At 23.6% G+C, this 14,684-nt stretch overlaps 1 protein-coding gene, 1 long non-coding RNA gene and 1 pseudogene across 3 annotated transcripts; 1 reads left to right on the forward strand and 2 right to left on the reverse strand.

The window, feature by feature from the left end:
- Nucleotides 1-14,684, reverse strand: part of LOC145961840 (aminopeptidase N-like) — a 141,754-nt pseudogene that overhangs the window by 33,238 nt on the left and 93,832 nt on the right.
- On the forward strand, nucleotides 180-2,425 carry LOC145961382 (uncharacterized). Of its 2 annotated transcripts, XR_014435633.1 has the most exons (4): nucleotides 180-332; nucleotides 1,530-1,702; nucleotides 1,861-1,946; nucleotides 2,096-2,425. It is a non-coding gene; the product is annotated as an uncharacterized LOC145961382 (long non-coding RNA). The 2 variants fall into 2 exon arrangements; XR_014435632.1 differs by lacking the exon at nucleotides 2,096-2,425 and having other exon boundaries at nucleotides 1,861-2,039.
- Nucleotides 5,060-8,400, reverse strand: LOC145961703 (uncharacterized). Its single transcript, XM_083082144.1, has 7 exons — nucleotides 8,341-8,400; nucleotides 8,076-8,148; nucleotides 7,329-7,430; nucleotides 6,973-7,083; nucleotides 6,012-6,180; nucleotides 5,407-5,608; nucleotides 5,060-5,250 (listed from the first exon to the last, which is right to left on the reverse strand). The coding sequence occupies exons 1-7, from the start codon at nucleotides 8,366-8,368 to the stop codon at nucleotides 5,060-5,062; spliced, it is 876 nt and encodes a 291-aa protein (XP_082938270.1). The 5' UTR covers nucleotides 8,369-8,400.

Here is a 14,684-nt window from a genome sequence, read left to right on the forward strand (position 1 = left end):
CTTACAATAGAATTGATAGTGTTATCTGCATACATCGATGTTGATTTATAAACTGGATACTTTTTTTATGTGTAAAACTGAATACATTAACACTACATACATTAATATTATTTATTTTATTATCGAATACATATATATTATATATATATATAATATTTTTATTTCATTTTCAGTTTTTACTATAAATCTATTCATATTGAAACTACAGTTATATTTATAATTAATGGAAGAAAATTAGATGAAGAATAAAAAAACCAAAAGTTAGATGTTAACGTATCCAGATTATAAATCAACATTGATGTGTGCAGATAATATTATTTTTTATTTATATTGTAAGTAAATATTAAACAAACAGTAGGAAATATTAAATAGTAAATATTGGACAAACAATAATACATATTGGACAACAGAATATTGAATTGTCCAGGTAAAAAATTCTTTATATATATATATATAATTATACAAAACTACGTGTGCGTGTGCGTGTGCGTGTGCGTGCGTGCGTGCGTGTGTGTGTGTGTGTGTGTGTGTGTGTGTGTGTGTGTGTGTGTGAGTGAGTGAGTGAGTGAGTGAGAGAGAGAAATCTGTTCATATATAATTAGATATAATTATATTCCATAGAATATAGCAAGATTGCAAACATAATTAAAATGTTACAGTGTGATGCAACATATTATAAAGTATAGTCTTATATATTATATATAACCTATAATGATATATAAGATCATTTTACAATATGTAAATTGCATCACTAACATTTTAATTATGTCTGCAATCTTTCTGTGTTATATGGAATATAATTATCAAATAATCTAATTATATATATAAGTTAAATATTTTTATAAATTTTATTAAATTTGTTATAGTTAACATGTATAGATTTATTAATATATTTAAACATTGATTACAATATTTCAGAAATATAGAGATTATAAATTAAATTTAAAATATAATATTGCAATATAATAGTAATAATAAAATGATTATATTAATAATATATTAAAAATTTAATAAACATAAGATTAATAAATGTAACAGTTCATAAATTTCACTGATTTGTTCAGTCAAATAATCAAAGTAATGTATTAGTAGAATTAATATCAAGTACTAACGTTTTACTTAGCATGTTTCTGTGTAAATTTTTATTCTTTATTGAATTCATATAATTTCGATTTTTTACTTTAGTTACATAACAATATGAATAAATATTTACAATGGAACACAATCTGAATTTTGTAATCTAATAAATTACTTTTCCAAATACAACTTTCTTGATATTCAGTCCAAGAGTTAATTCTTTCAATGAAATTAAATCTAATTGTAACGATTTCTCATATTTATTTTCAATTATTAATTTTACTAATATACTTTGATTATTTAACTGAACAGATCAGTATTAGTAATATTTACTTATACTAATTTGTTCAGTTAAATAATCAAAGTATATTAGTAAAATTATTAATTGAAAATAAATATAATATGTGATTTTGGCATAACAAACATATTTATAGGTTTATGATTAAATATAGGTATTGGATATTAAACATTTACTATATACAAAGGTGGATAGATACCCATTTGGAGAGAAATCATTAAAATTAGATTTAATTTCATTGAAAGAATTAGCTCTTGGATTGAATAACAAGAAAATTCTATTTGGAAAAGTAATTTATAGATTATAAGACTCTGATCGTGTTCTATTGTAAGTATTTATTCATATTGTTGTGTATCTAAAGTAAAAAAATTGTTTCTTTATTAGATATTAATTTATTAATGCAAATAATTACTTAAATATTTTCAATGCTTTTGTCTTGTAAATGAGTAGAAGATTATATATTGTTGTTAATGTGTATAATATAGTTAAAGGCCAAAAAGTTACGGTCGGGGATTTTGTCGGTATACCAGAATCTTTTGTGACACATCAAAAATTCTTCTATATAAATAATGTTAGTATTGAGTACATGTTTTTTTTTTTTTATCTAAATCAAATTTTGTCGAATATATATATATTCGAAAAAATTTGATTTAGACATATATACATATACACATATACATATATATTATATATATAATATATTTTTATTTCATTTTTCAGGTTTTTACTACAAATCTATTCATATTGAAACTACAGTTATACTTATAATACTTATAATTAATGGAAGAAAATTAGATGGAGAATAAAACAACCAAAACTTAAATGTTAACGTATCTAGATTATAAATTAACAATAATATGTGCAGATAACCTTATCTTCTATTTAAATTGTAAGTAAATATTAAACAAACAGTAAGAAATATTAAATAGTAAATATTGGACAAACAGTAGCACATATTCGACAACAGAACATTAAATTGTTCAGGTAAAAAATTCTTTATATATAATCATATATAAATTGATTATACGTGTATATATATATATATATATATACATATATATATACACACACACACATATATATATATATATATATATATTATAAGTATGTGTATATATATATATATATATATATATATATATATATATATATATATATATATGTATATATGTATATAATTATACAAAACTGTGTGTGTGTGTGCGCGCGCGTGCGTGCGTGCGTGCGTGTGTGTGTGTGTGAGAGAGTTATCTGTCCATATATAATTAGATATAATTATATTCCGTATAATATAGAAAGATTGCAAACATAATTAAGATGTTACGGTGATACACAACATATAATAAAGTATAGTCTTGTATATTATATATAACCTATAATTATATATGAGATCATTTTACAATATGTAAATTGCATCACTAACATTTTAATTATGTCTGCAATCTTTCTGTGTTATATGGAATGTAATTATAAATGAAAGTAATTTAATCGACCACACCGGCAATATTTATTGATGAAAAAAATTCACAACGTTTCGACCATGGGTTTTGGTCCTTATCAAGTGAACTGAAATTATTACATATAATATAAACAAATGAATTACAATAAGATGTGACCAAAAAATGGAGAAAGAAGAAAAAATCATATACATACATTGTCTTAGGTAACTAATACGTGGTGAGAAATAAAGAAATCACTGTGTCAAGTCATGTCGACCTCTCGATCCAACACAAAGAGAAAGACTAAACCGCCTTTATTAGTCTATCATAAATATCGTTTAAACTTTCAGTGTCCTTTTGTAAGTTAACAGTGTTGTCAGACTTTTTGATGAAAAACATTTCAGCAATTTCTCTCTTTCTCACATGTCTCTCATTATGCAGAATAATCGGTGTTGACCAATCGAAGTCATGATTAAGTTCCAGTTTATGTTTGCTAACCACAGAAAGATTGCTTTCGTGCAATTTAATGTTGTTGCAATGTTCTTTGATACGAGTGCCTAAATGTCTTTTTGTTTGGCCAATATATGACATATTACAATTTTTACAGTTTAACTTGTAAACGACCTCAGTCCTGTTATTAATAGGCAATCTATCTTTTCCACGTTTGATTAATGAATTCAGTTTATTAGGTACATTATAGACAACCTTCAGACCAACATTTTTAAAAAGGCGACTAATCTCATCGCTCAAGCTCTCTACAAACGGCAACGAGATGTAACATGATGTAGTCGCATTATCACATTCCGTATTCATATTTACATTGTCGCGATGTTTCAAAAATTCTAGTCTTTTTTTAACGTAACGGTTTGTAATTTGAGTTGGAAAACAATTGTTGGAAAGAATCTGTTTAATAATATCGATGTTCTTAAAATGAAATCGAGCGTCAGATAATAAAATTGCGCGGTCAACAAGGCTATAAATGGTGTTAATTTTATATTTAAACGGATGTTTGGAATGAAAATTAGTGTATCTATTAGAACAAGTAGGTTTTCTGTACCAATCCGTCAAAAGCCGACCATCCGAGCGAATAACAGTCGTGTCCAAAAAACCAATACGCGAATCAAACTCAGTTTCATGTGTAAATGTCAAACGTTGATGATAGTCATTGAAAGTCGATATAATCTCGTCAATTTTTGAGCGTGGAACAATGGTAAAAATGTCATCAACATATCTATAATACAGCGGCACATCAAAGCTCAATAAACTCAAGCAATGCGTTTCTAGATCATCCATCACGATATTTGCCAAAATAGGTGACAAGGGAGACCCCATGGGGCTACCAAAAATCTGTTCGTAAAACTGTCCATTAAACGAAAAACTAGTGGAATCCAAAACCGTTTCAATCGCGTATAAAAACTGAGACAAGTTAAATTTAGTGTTAGGCGCAATGTAATTTCAACGTTTAGTAACACCATTTACAACTAAATCTTTAGGAATATTAGTAAAAAGTGCAGCAACATCAAGTGAAATCATTAAATCGTCATCGTTAATAAATTTATCTTTCAATCTTATTGTAATTCATCTTATTGTAATTCATTTGTTTATATTATATGTAATAATTTCAGTTCACTTGATAAGGACCAAAACCCATGGTCGAAACGTTGTGAATTTTTTTCATCAATAAATATTGCCGGTGTGGTCGATTAAATTACTTTCATTTATTTTATCTACTGGCGACGTTCAAGAATTTATCATTGAATATAATTATATCCAATTATATACATATGGATAGATTTTATATATAGTTTTGTATAAATTATATATTAATCAATTTATATATGATTATATATAATAAATTATTTACGTGTAAAACACAACGTATTTTAATTTTTTTAACTTATTAAATTCGAGAAATTTTGTTTGGTAAATCCGATTCAATATTATTTTGTGTTCTTTTTATAATTGGTTTCGATCCTTGTAAACATTGAGCGAAAGTTATCGTTTCATAGATTTCTGTTAATTTCATATCAGAAGTTTTATCGACTTCTAAGTGGAAAATATTATTATCTATAAAATAAATTTTAATTAATATTAACGTGAAAGAGAAAAAGATAAAGAATATTATAAATTAATTAAATAAACGTTTGAAAACAAAAATTTTATAAAAAGTAAAATAAATATAATCTTAAATTAATTTTATTAAATATAAAAATTAAATTTAAATTTATATTTTTATAATTTAAATTTATAACCAACTTGAAAGTTTCACATATCCTTTGACCTCGATTTTTTGTCCTTTTTCAAAGCAATTAGTATTTTCATAATTTATGACTTGAATTTCCAGTTTGTAATATCCATCGGTAATGGATCCATAGCCATATGTTTTCAAATTATTAGAGAACGTATTAAAATTTGTTTTTACATAGCCTTGTACAGCTAAAACATATTTTATATTAATTACGTTATATTATATTAATTATATTAATTATAGAAATAAATAATAAATTAAGAATTTTTAATTGCATAATGATATAATTTGATATAATTTATTTTAAATAATGTTTAAATTCAGTATATTAAAATAATTCTTACCTATATAATTGTTTAAATTTTCTGGTATATCCTCTATTTTTATTAATTTTGGTTTTATATTATTAATATTTTTTTTCAAATCAAATATGCCTAAATTGTTTATAATAGTGTTAGATCGTATTAATAATTCGTACGGTAATGTTCCAATATGAAAATCTGTGATTTTTGGTTTTTTTGCTTTCGCACCATCAATGTGAATAATCTATAAATATAAAATATTGGAATTATTAGTGTATATATATAAATGCAATATTATTTAAAATTACATGTATACATATATACATATACCCATATATATATATAATATAAATCCGTAAGACAGATGATATCCAGAAGATATTATGCAGGATTCACACTGCGTCCGATATCCGACGCACGACGTTTGGTATCTAATAAGAAAATTTGATTTCTGGAATCAATCAAAAATCAAATTTTCTTATTGGATTTTGGACGTCGTATATCAAATATCGGACGCTGTGTGAATCCTACATTCTCCTGGACATCTTTTGAATATGTGTGCTTAGGGATATATAATTATTAATTTATAATAATTAAAATAGTTCAATTTTTAATAAATAAAAGGAAAAACATAATTCTTTAATTACCCGATTAGGTTTTAAGTGAAATTGAATTCGCTCAATCTCATTATTCCACGCAACAACCTGTATACGATGACGACTGTTATTGTTGACCATAAATTTTAACAATCTATATTGTTGTGCTTTTCCAACAATCTTGGGACCGTCAATTTCGTCCACATAACCGATAATTTCGCTGTAATATATTTTAAAATATATATTTGTTTGAATTGATATATTTGTTTGAATTATATGTAACACAGGCCGACATTAATTTTGATCCTTAGACCTCAATAGTCGTTCTCGAAGGATTTTGGCGTGCTAAAACCGAATCCGTTGCCTGAATTACTCTATCACGTCAAGTTTTGGATATATCTACACCTAAAAGTACTAGAAAAGCCATTTTTCGGATTTTTTTATGTTGAAATAACTATAAAACAGTACGTGTTAGCCTCATTTTCTCAACGAATTCGAATTCTGCAGAATAAATCTATAAAAACAATGTGTTAAACTTTGAAGAGTGATAATAAAATACTACATTTACCAGAACATACCTAAAAGTGTTAAAAGTACCATTTTTCGCACTGGCTATTTTAACACTTTTAGGTGCGGCTTGGTAAATGTAACATTTTTTTATCACTCTTTAAAGTTTAATATATGATTTCTATAGATCTTTTTCTGCAGAACTCAAATCCATTGAGAAAATAAGGCTAACACGTACCGTTTTATAGTTATTTTAACATAAAAAATTCGAAAAATGGCCTTTTTGATACTTTTTAGTGTAGATATATCCAAAACCTGACGTGATAGAATTACTATTCGGGCATTGGATTCGGTTTTAGAATGTCAAAATCCTTCGGAAACAACTATTAAGATCTGAGGATCAAAATCGATGTCAACCTATGTTATTAGATAAAAAATAATAAAAAAATAAAAATAATAGATAATTTTATTAAAGAGATATAAAAGATTGAAAATAAAAACTTACACAGTTGAATCTTCTATTTGTATACTTTCTAACATCTCATCACTTGAAAATTGAATTGTTTCAATTATATCATTTTTGTTGAGAATTAAGATGTCTTGAGTTTCAGATGTTCTATATATGTAAATATTAAAAGATTTATTAAAAACATAAATATAAATGTATCATCAACTTATGTTTTATCTTTATATACATATAGATAGAACATAAATTGTGTGTATATATGTGTGTATATATATATATATATATATATATATATATATATATATAGATGTGTATATATATATGGGTGTGTGTATAAAAATATTTATAAAAAAATGTAGATAATTTGTATATTGTATAATTAAGTATAAACTTACGTGGGTGATTCTTCTGTGTCTGTTGACATTTCTTCCACTGAAGTAGTTGGAGTTGTTTTACTAACGGTTATTGGAGAATTCTTTTTAATGTCGTGGGACTTACTATAAATTAATAAGATTTAAATTAATATATAAAGCAAAACATAAATTGTGTATGTGTCTCTTTTTATAAATATTATTTTACTTACTACCTTTGTCTCACTTATATATATTAATTTAGATCTCATTAATTTATAGTAAACCCCAAGATATTCAAACAAACTCTTCAAAAATTGACATCAAATTTTCAACTATTGCAATTAAAAAAATGTTGACAAACACAGAGGAGTCATCCACATAAGTTTATATTTAATTATACAATGTATACATATATGTAAATATATTTATATATCACATACAATTATCTATATTTTTTATAAATATTATTTAATAAATAATATTTATAAAAAATATAGATAATTGTATGTGATATATAAATATATTTACATATATGTATACATTGTATAATTAAATATAAACTTATGTGGATGACTCCTCTGTGTTTGTCAAAATTTTTTTATTAGCAATAGTTGAAAAATTGATGTCAATTTTTGAAGAGTTTGTTTGAATATCTTGGGGTTTACTATAAATTAATGAGATCTAAATTAATATATATATAAGTGAGACAAAGGTAGTAAGTAGAAAGAAAGCGAGCGAGAGAGAAAGAGAGAGAAAATGAGAGAGAGAGAGAATAAGTTAAATACTCACATGGTAATATCTTTAGAGTTTATTAAAATATTGGTTTTTGTAATTTCTTCTTCCAAGGATTTATCGTATTTCACTTTAATTGAAATAAAATGCGTTTTAAATTAATTTTTTAATTTAATATTAATTGTGTATTAATATATATGTAGTACTTCTATAATATATATGTAATTATAATAAATATGTAATTATCATTACATATTTATTATAATACATAATATATATTTATTATAATATATACTATTATAAAATTATATTTTATACATACCTTTCTTATCCGATATTCTCTTAGACATTTTTTAATAAACTTTTATCAAGACCGGAAAATGAATTCAAAAGCTTGACTTTAAATTTATTTATTTTTTGTTACCATAGTTTATATGTTACTATGGCAAATAATAAACTTTATATAAAATAAATTTTTTTATTAGATATTATATGAAGTATGTTACATGTTTAAAATAACGCGCATTCTGCATAAAGCCGGATCTACATTGGTCGTATCGTAACGTCGCAAGTCGTAAGTCGTAGGCAACTTGATCAATCATGGTTGATTATTTTTGAAATAATCGACTATGGTTGGTCAATTTGTCTACGATTTACGACTTGCGACGTTACGATACGACCAATGTAGATCCGGCTTTATATTATTAAGTAGCTTATTGTGATAATATACGATGTATATATGTACGCGTAATTAATTCTTTATCTGTCTTATTGTTTGTCCAATATTTACTTACAATAGAATTGATAGTGTTATCTACATACATCGATGTTGATTTATAAACTGGATACTTTTTTTGTGTAAAACTGAATACATTAACACTACATACATTAATATTATTTATTTTATGTATTTATTATGTTTTTAGTATTTATTTATTTTATAATTCAATGTATAATTCAATGTATAATTAAATAATTATGTATAATTCAATGTATAATTAAACACAACATATTTTAAAATAATTTACAACTACGTTTAATTGAACATAACTATATATACATTGAACTGTAAAACACATAACATATTTTTATTTTTTTTATAATTATACATTGAACTGTAAAACACAACATATTTTTATTTTTTTTATAATTATACATTAAATTGTAAAACACAACATATGTTGAAATAAATTCCAACTACGTTTAATTGAACTTAACTATACACATTAAATTGTAAAACACACATATTTTTATATATTTTTTAATTTATTATATTCGAATAATTTTATAAGTTTCGAACTTTGTAAACATTTTGTAACAAATATTATTTAAAATTTTTTAAATAATAAATATAATAATTATATTATATTATAAGAAATTAAAATTTAACATTATATTATTGTTATTATGTATTTGTTTGAAAACATATAATAAATTAAATGAAATGAAGAAATATTTTTTAGATTATATTTTTATTTAAATTAATTTATTATAGCATTTTTTTATAATGAACAAATATTTTTTTAAACATTTAATAAATAATTTAATAAATTTTCTATAAAATTTTCCTATTAAATATTGTATGTCGTATAAGTCACATGTTAGAGAAGTAATGTTTTACATTATATTATATACTAAGTGGCTTCTTAGATTGAAATTGAAAAGATAATTTCGATAAATCGATTTCAGAAATATTTAAAATAAAATATATACATATAGGTGTATGTATGTATTTATAATTTTTCAAAGTTTTTCTTTAAAAATTTTATATATTTTATTTTATATTAACTTAAATATATAAAACTGACACGAATTTTTTTAAATTTAAAAAATAATATGTGTACTATTATTTATTACTTAGTAATATAAACACAAAATAACATTTTAATCTCTTTTAAAATGATATTTTGATATCTTTTAAATTAATAGAATATTTAATTTTAAATAAATATGTTAAAAATCTCGAATATATCGAAATATTGAAGCTTCTATTTCATGATATTAATGTATTATTTCATTCACGACTTGCTTCATATTATTTACGTCTGTCAAATATCAAACTCAAATATATTAAAATTAATTCTAACATAGAAAAAATTTATAAAAAAGTAAAGGAGAAGAGAAGAGGATAGAAAAAAAAGAGATAGAAAGAAAGGAGAGAAAGTAAGAAGATATATAAAGAGCAGAGAAAATAAAAGTATGTAATAATGTTTATAATGTGTGTATAATAGTTAAATTCTGTTTGCTAGATCATTACATAAATAATTATTAACGTATTATATATGTATATAAGGATATAATTTGTTTTATCATATAAAATATAATAAATAAATAATTATTTAAGGTTATTAAAAATTAAAAAATAAGAAAAAAAAATTAAAGAAGACCAAAAAATAGTGAAAGAGAAATAGAGAGAAAAGAAGATAGATAAAGGAAGATTTTTATCAAGAAAAAGAGAAAGAAAGAGAGAGAAAGAGAAGATATATAAAAGATAGAGAGAAAATACAAAACAGGAAAGGTATGCATTAATACTAATTTAAACACACATTTTAAGTAAAAATTTTGCTCGTCATATAATTAAAGAATCATTAGCACATTATATGAGTAAATATCTAGCAAAATAATATATAATATATTTTTTATTATATTTTATAGATATATAATAAATCTTTCCTTTTAAATAAATAAAAACAAACACATATTTAAGTATATATACGGGTCATTCCATCAAATAAAAATTATTTTTGGGCGTCACTGTCGCTGATTTTCTTGAAACTCCGTAAGTTTGTTATTGATATCGAAAAAAGGAACCTGCAAATTTTAAATTTTTTGAGCAATTAGTTTCCCTATAATTATATGGGGAATTTTATCGATTTTCAATTTTCTTTTCTTTTACTTTTATTGATTTCGGTATGTTTCTAAATTGATCGAATAATAAAAAATAGTGTTTTTGCATAATAAAATCTCAACTTTTCGATAAAAATATTCATTTTCTATTTGGAATGTCGGAATGCTTATAAAATTGTGATTAAAGTGAAAAAACTTATTTTTTCGTTATTACCCAAATTTTTCGGTTGAATTTGATATTTTTTTCAGAAAACTAAAAATTTTTTACATAAAATATGTGCTTTTCAAGCTGGGTAGACGAAGTTCAAACGGGAGATAAAATGCAAATCCATTACTGTTTAAAAACTTGTATTTTAGAAAAATTTTCAAATATTGACACAGATTTAATATATGCGGATCCAATATTATTTTAAAGAGATAGAAAAATGTGTAAAGATCGAGTTTCTTTGGCAGTTTTAGATTTAGAACATCGAGCATCTAATGAGGATTTCGTTATTAAATATTCATCATTTCGAACAAAAATAATATCGAGAATAAGAAAGCTTCTGTATGCTCAGGAAGATAAGTCCAATAGCGTGAGGATATGTTACAGTATATATATGTTAAAGCCTCATTACAAATAGGCACGAGAACACAAATTCTCACGCCATTGGACCTATTTTCCTGGACATGCAAAAGCTTTTCTAATCTCGATTTTATTTTTGTTTAAAATGATGAATATTTAATAACGAAATCCTTATTAGATGCTCGATGTTCTAACTCTAAAACTGTCAAAGAAACTCAATCTTTACACACATTTTTACCTCTTCAAAATAATATTGGATCTGCATATATCAAATCTATGTCAATATCTGAAAATTTTTCTAAAATACAAGTTTTTAAACAGTAACGGATTCGCAATTTACCTACTCCCGTTTGAACTTACAGTTTACCCAGCTTGAAAAGCACATATTTTATGTAAAAAATTCTCAACTTTCTGAAAAAAATATCAAAAATTTTCATCCGGAAAATTTGGGCAATAACGAAAAAATAAGTTTTTTCACTTTAATTGCAATTATAATAGCATTCCGACATTCTAAATAGAAAATGAATATTTTTATCGAAAAGCTGAGATTTTTTTTACGCAAAAACACTATTTTTTTATTATTTGATCAATTTAGAAACATACCGAGATCAATAAAAGTAGGAAAAAAGAAAATTAAAAATCGATAAAATTCTCCATATAATTGTGAAGAAACTAATTGCTCCAAAAATATGCACAGGTTTTTTTTTTCGATATCAATAATAAACTTACGGAGTTTCAAGAAGATTGGCGACAGTGACGCCCAAAAATAATTTTTATTTGATGGAATGACCTATATATATATGATTTAAATTGGCCGAAGAGCCAACACGAAAAAATTAATTTTTTCGCGACATTTAAACTTGACGGATTGCCAAGATTAATTAGAAATTGTGTCTCTTGGTCTGAGACTATCAATTTCTTTATTCCCCCTTTCCTCCCTGTAGAAAAATTGGCGAATAAAATATTGGTCCGAAAGTCGCTGAATCGGGAATCGAACCCGAGTCTCAATATTTTTTTCGTCAATTTTTCTACAGGGGGGAAAGGAGGAATAAAAGAATTGATAGTCTCAGACTAAGAGACACAATTCCTAATTAATCTTGACAATCCGTCAAGTTTAAATGTCGTAAAAAAATTAATTTTCGCGTTTTGGCTCTTCGGCCGATTTAAATCCATATATATATATATATATATATATATATATTTGATATCTAGAGCCGCGCCAACATATGTTCTTAATACATATTTAAGTCTCGCTTAAAATCAAAATGACATTGATGCAATAAAACATAACATATATATTTATATATCTATATTTGATGAGTATATATTAATTTTACAATATAAAATATTATAAGTAAATAACCATTTATAATTATTTAAAATTAAAGAAAAATAAAAGGAAAAAAATATAGAAAAAAGAAATAGAAAAGAAAATAGAAGAAGAACTTATTTGTAAAAGAAACAAAAAAGAGATAAAAAAATATATAGAAAAGACATAAAGAGAGATAATACAAAAAAAGTAAGTATTCCCTCTACCTTTCAGTTTTTTCATATGCTTTTTTTACATAAATGATGACGTGATTATATTAAAGATTCCATTTATCCTTGAATTCTCAAATCCTTAGATACTTGAATCCTTCGATATTTAAAAAGATCTCGTATAACACATATATACATATATATTATTATTACATAATATATTTTCCTATCATAAAGTGTAAATTTATAAATTAGTACACAATAGAGAGCTGACTTGACATTCAATTTTTTATTATGTTTCACGTATAATTAATAATAATTACTATGATTAATAAAATATACAAAGTATTGAACTCATTGCATAAACTGTAAACATGACGACTATATAAAAACGATATGTCAATAAGCGTATGTACATTATTTTATCTCATTTTTTAAAGCTCATTGATTCTTGCAGCGACCATGTTGGATTCTGACATCAGAAACAAGAAAATACACGCTGAAAATTTTTACATGTTATTTTCAAATATAAAAAGATATTTTAATAAAACACAACCTTAGATGTCTTTAGAAAACTTTCAAAATATTACAAAAACTATTCTTTTTCTTATTCTGACATTACAATCCAACATGTATATATACGTATATATCCTATTATACAAAATATAATAAATAAATAATCATTTACAGTTTTTTAAAAATTAAAAGAAGAAAAATCAAAAGCAAAAGTTAAAGACAATTAAGAGAGAAGAATAAAAAATAAAAATAAAAAGAAGATAGAGAGAAAAGAAGATTTAGAAAGAAAAACTTAAATCGAGAAGAGAAAGAGGGAGGGAGGGAGGGAGGGGCGGGGAGGGAGAGAAGAAGAAGAAAAGAAGAGAGAGAAAGAAAACAAGAGAGAAATAAATAAATAAATAAATTATAAAAAAATACAAAAAAAATAAACATTTTTTCATATTTTTTTATATAAAAATTATGTCGTTACAAGTAATTATTAAAATATGTATTATTCTGCTTTATTAATATATATGTTGTTAAATTTAAATTGGTTTTAATTCAATTTGCTTTAAATTAATTTTTTATTTTCTGTTATTATATTAAAATTAATTTTAATATAAATAATTAATTAAAAATTTATTTTATTTTTTTATTGTTAGATTAAAATTAATTTGAAATTGAATTTACAGATTAAAATTTATTTTATTTTGAATTATTATATTAAAATTAGCTTTAATTTTAAGTTATATTAAAATTACTTATAATTAAACTTATTATTAGATTAATTGGTTTTGATTTTAATAATTTAATTTAATTATTTATTTATTTAATTATTTATTTAATTGAAATTGATTACGACTTGGATTATTGGCTTGAAATATATTGTGATTTAAATTATTAGTTTAAAATGTAACTTGTATTAAAATTTGACATAGATTAAAATTTGACTTGGATTAAAATTTAACTTGGATTGAAATTTGACTTGGATTGAAATTTGACAGTTTGAAATTTGACTTGGATGGAAATTTAACTTGGATTGAAATTTGACTTGGATTGAAATTTGACTTGGATTGAAATTTGACTTGGATTGAAATTTGACTTGGATTGAAATTTGACTTGGATTGAAATTCGACTTGGATTGAAATTTGACTTGGTTTAAAATTTGACTTGGATTGAAATTTGACTTGGATTGAAATTTGACTTGGATTGAAATTTGACTTGGATTGAAATTTGACTTGGATTGAAATTTGACTTGGATTGAAACTTGACTTAAATTA

Source organism: Camponotus vicinus, unplaced genomic scaffold (genome assembly GCF_025532165.1).
Source record: "Camponotus vicinus isolate PSW18456_S1 unplaced genomic scaffold, iyCamVici1.0 SCAF_11, whole genome shotgun sequence".
Classification (NCBI taxonomy): Eukaryota; Metazoa; Arthropoda; class Insecta; order Hymenoptera; family Formicidae; genus Camponotus; species Camponotus vicinus.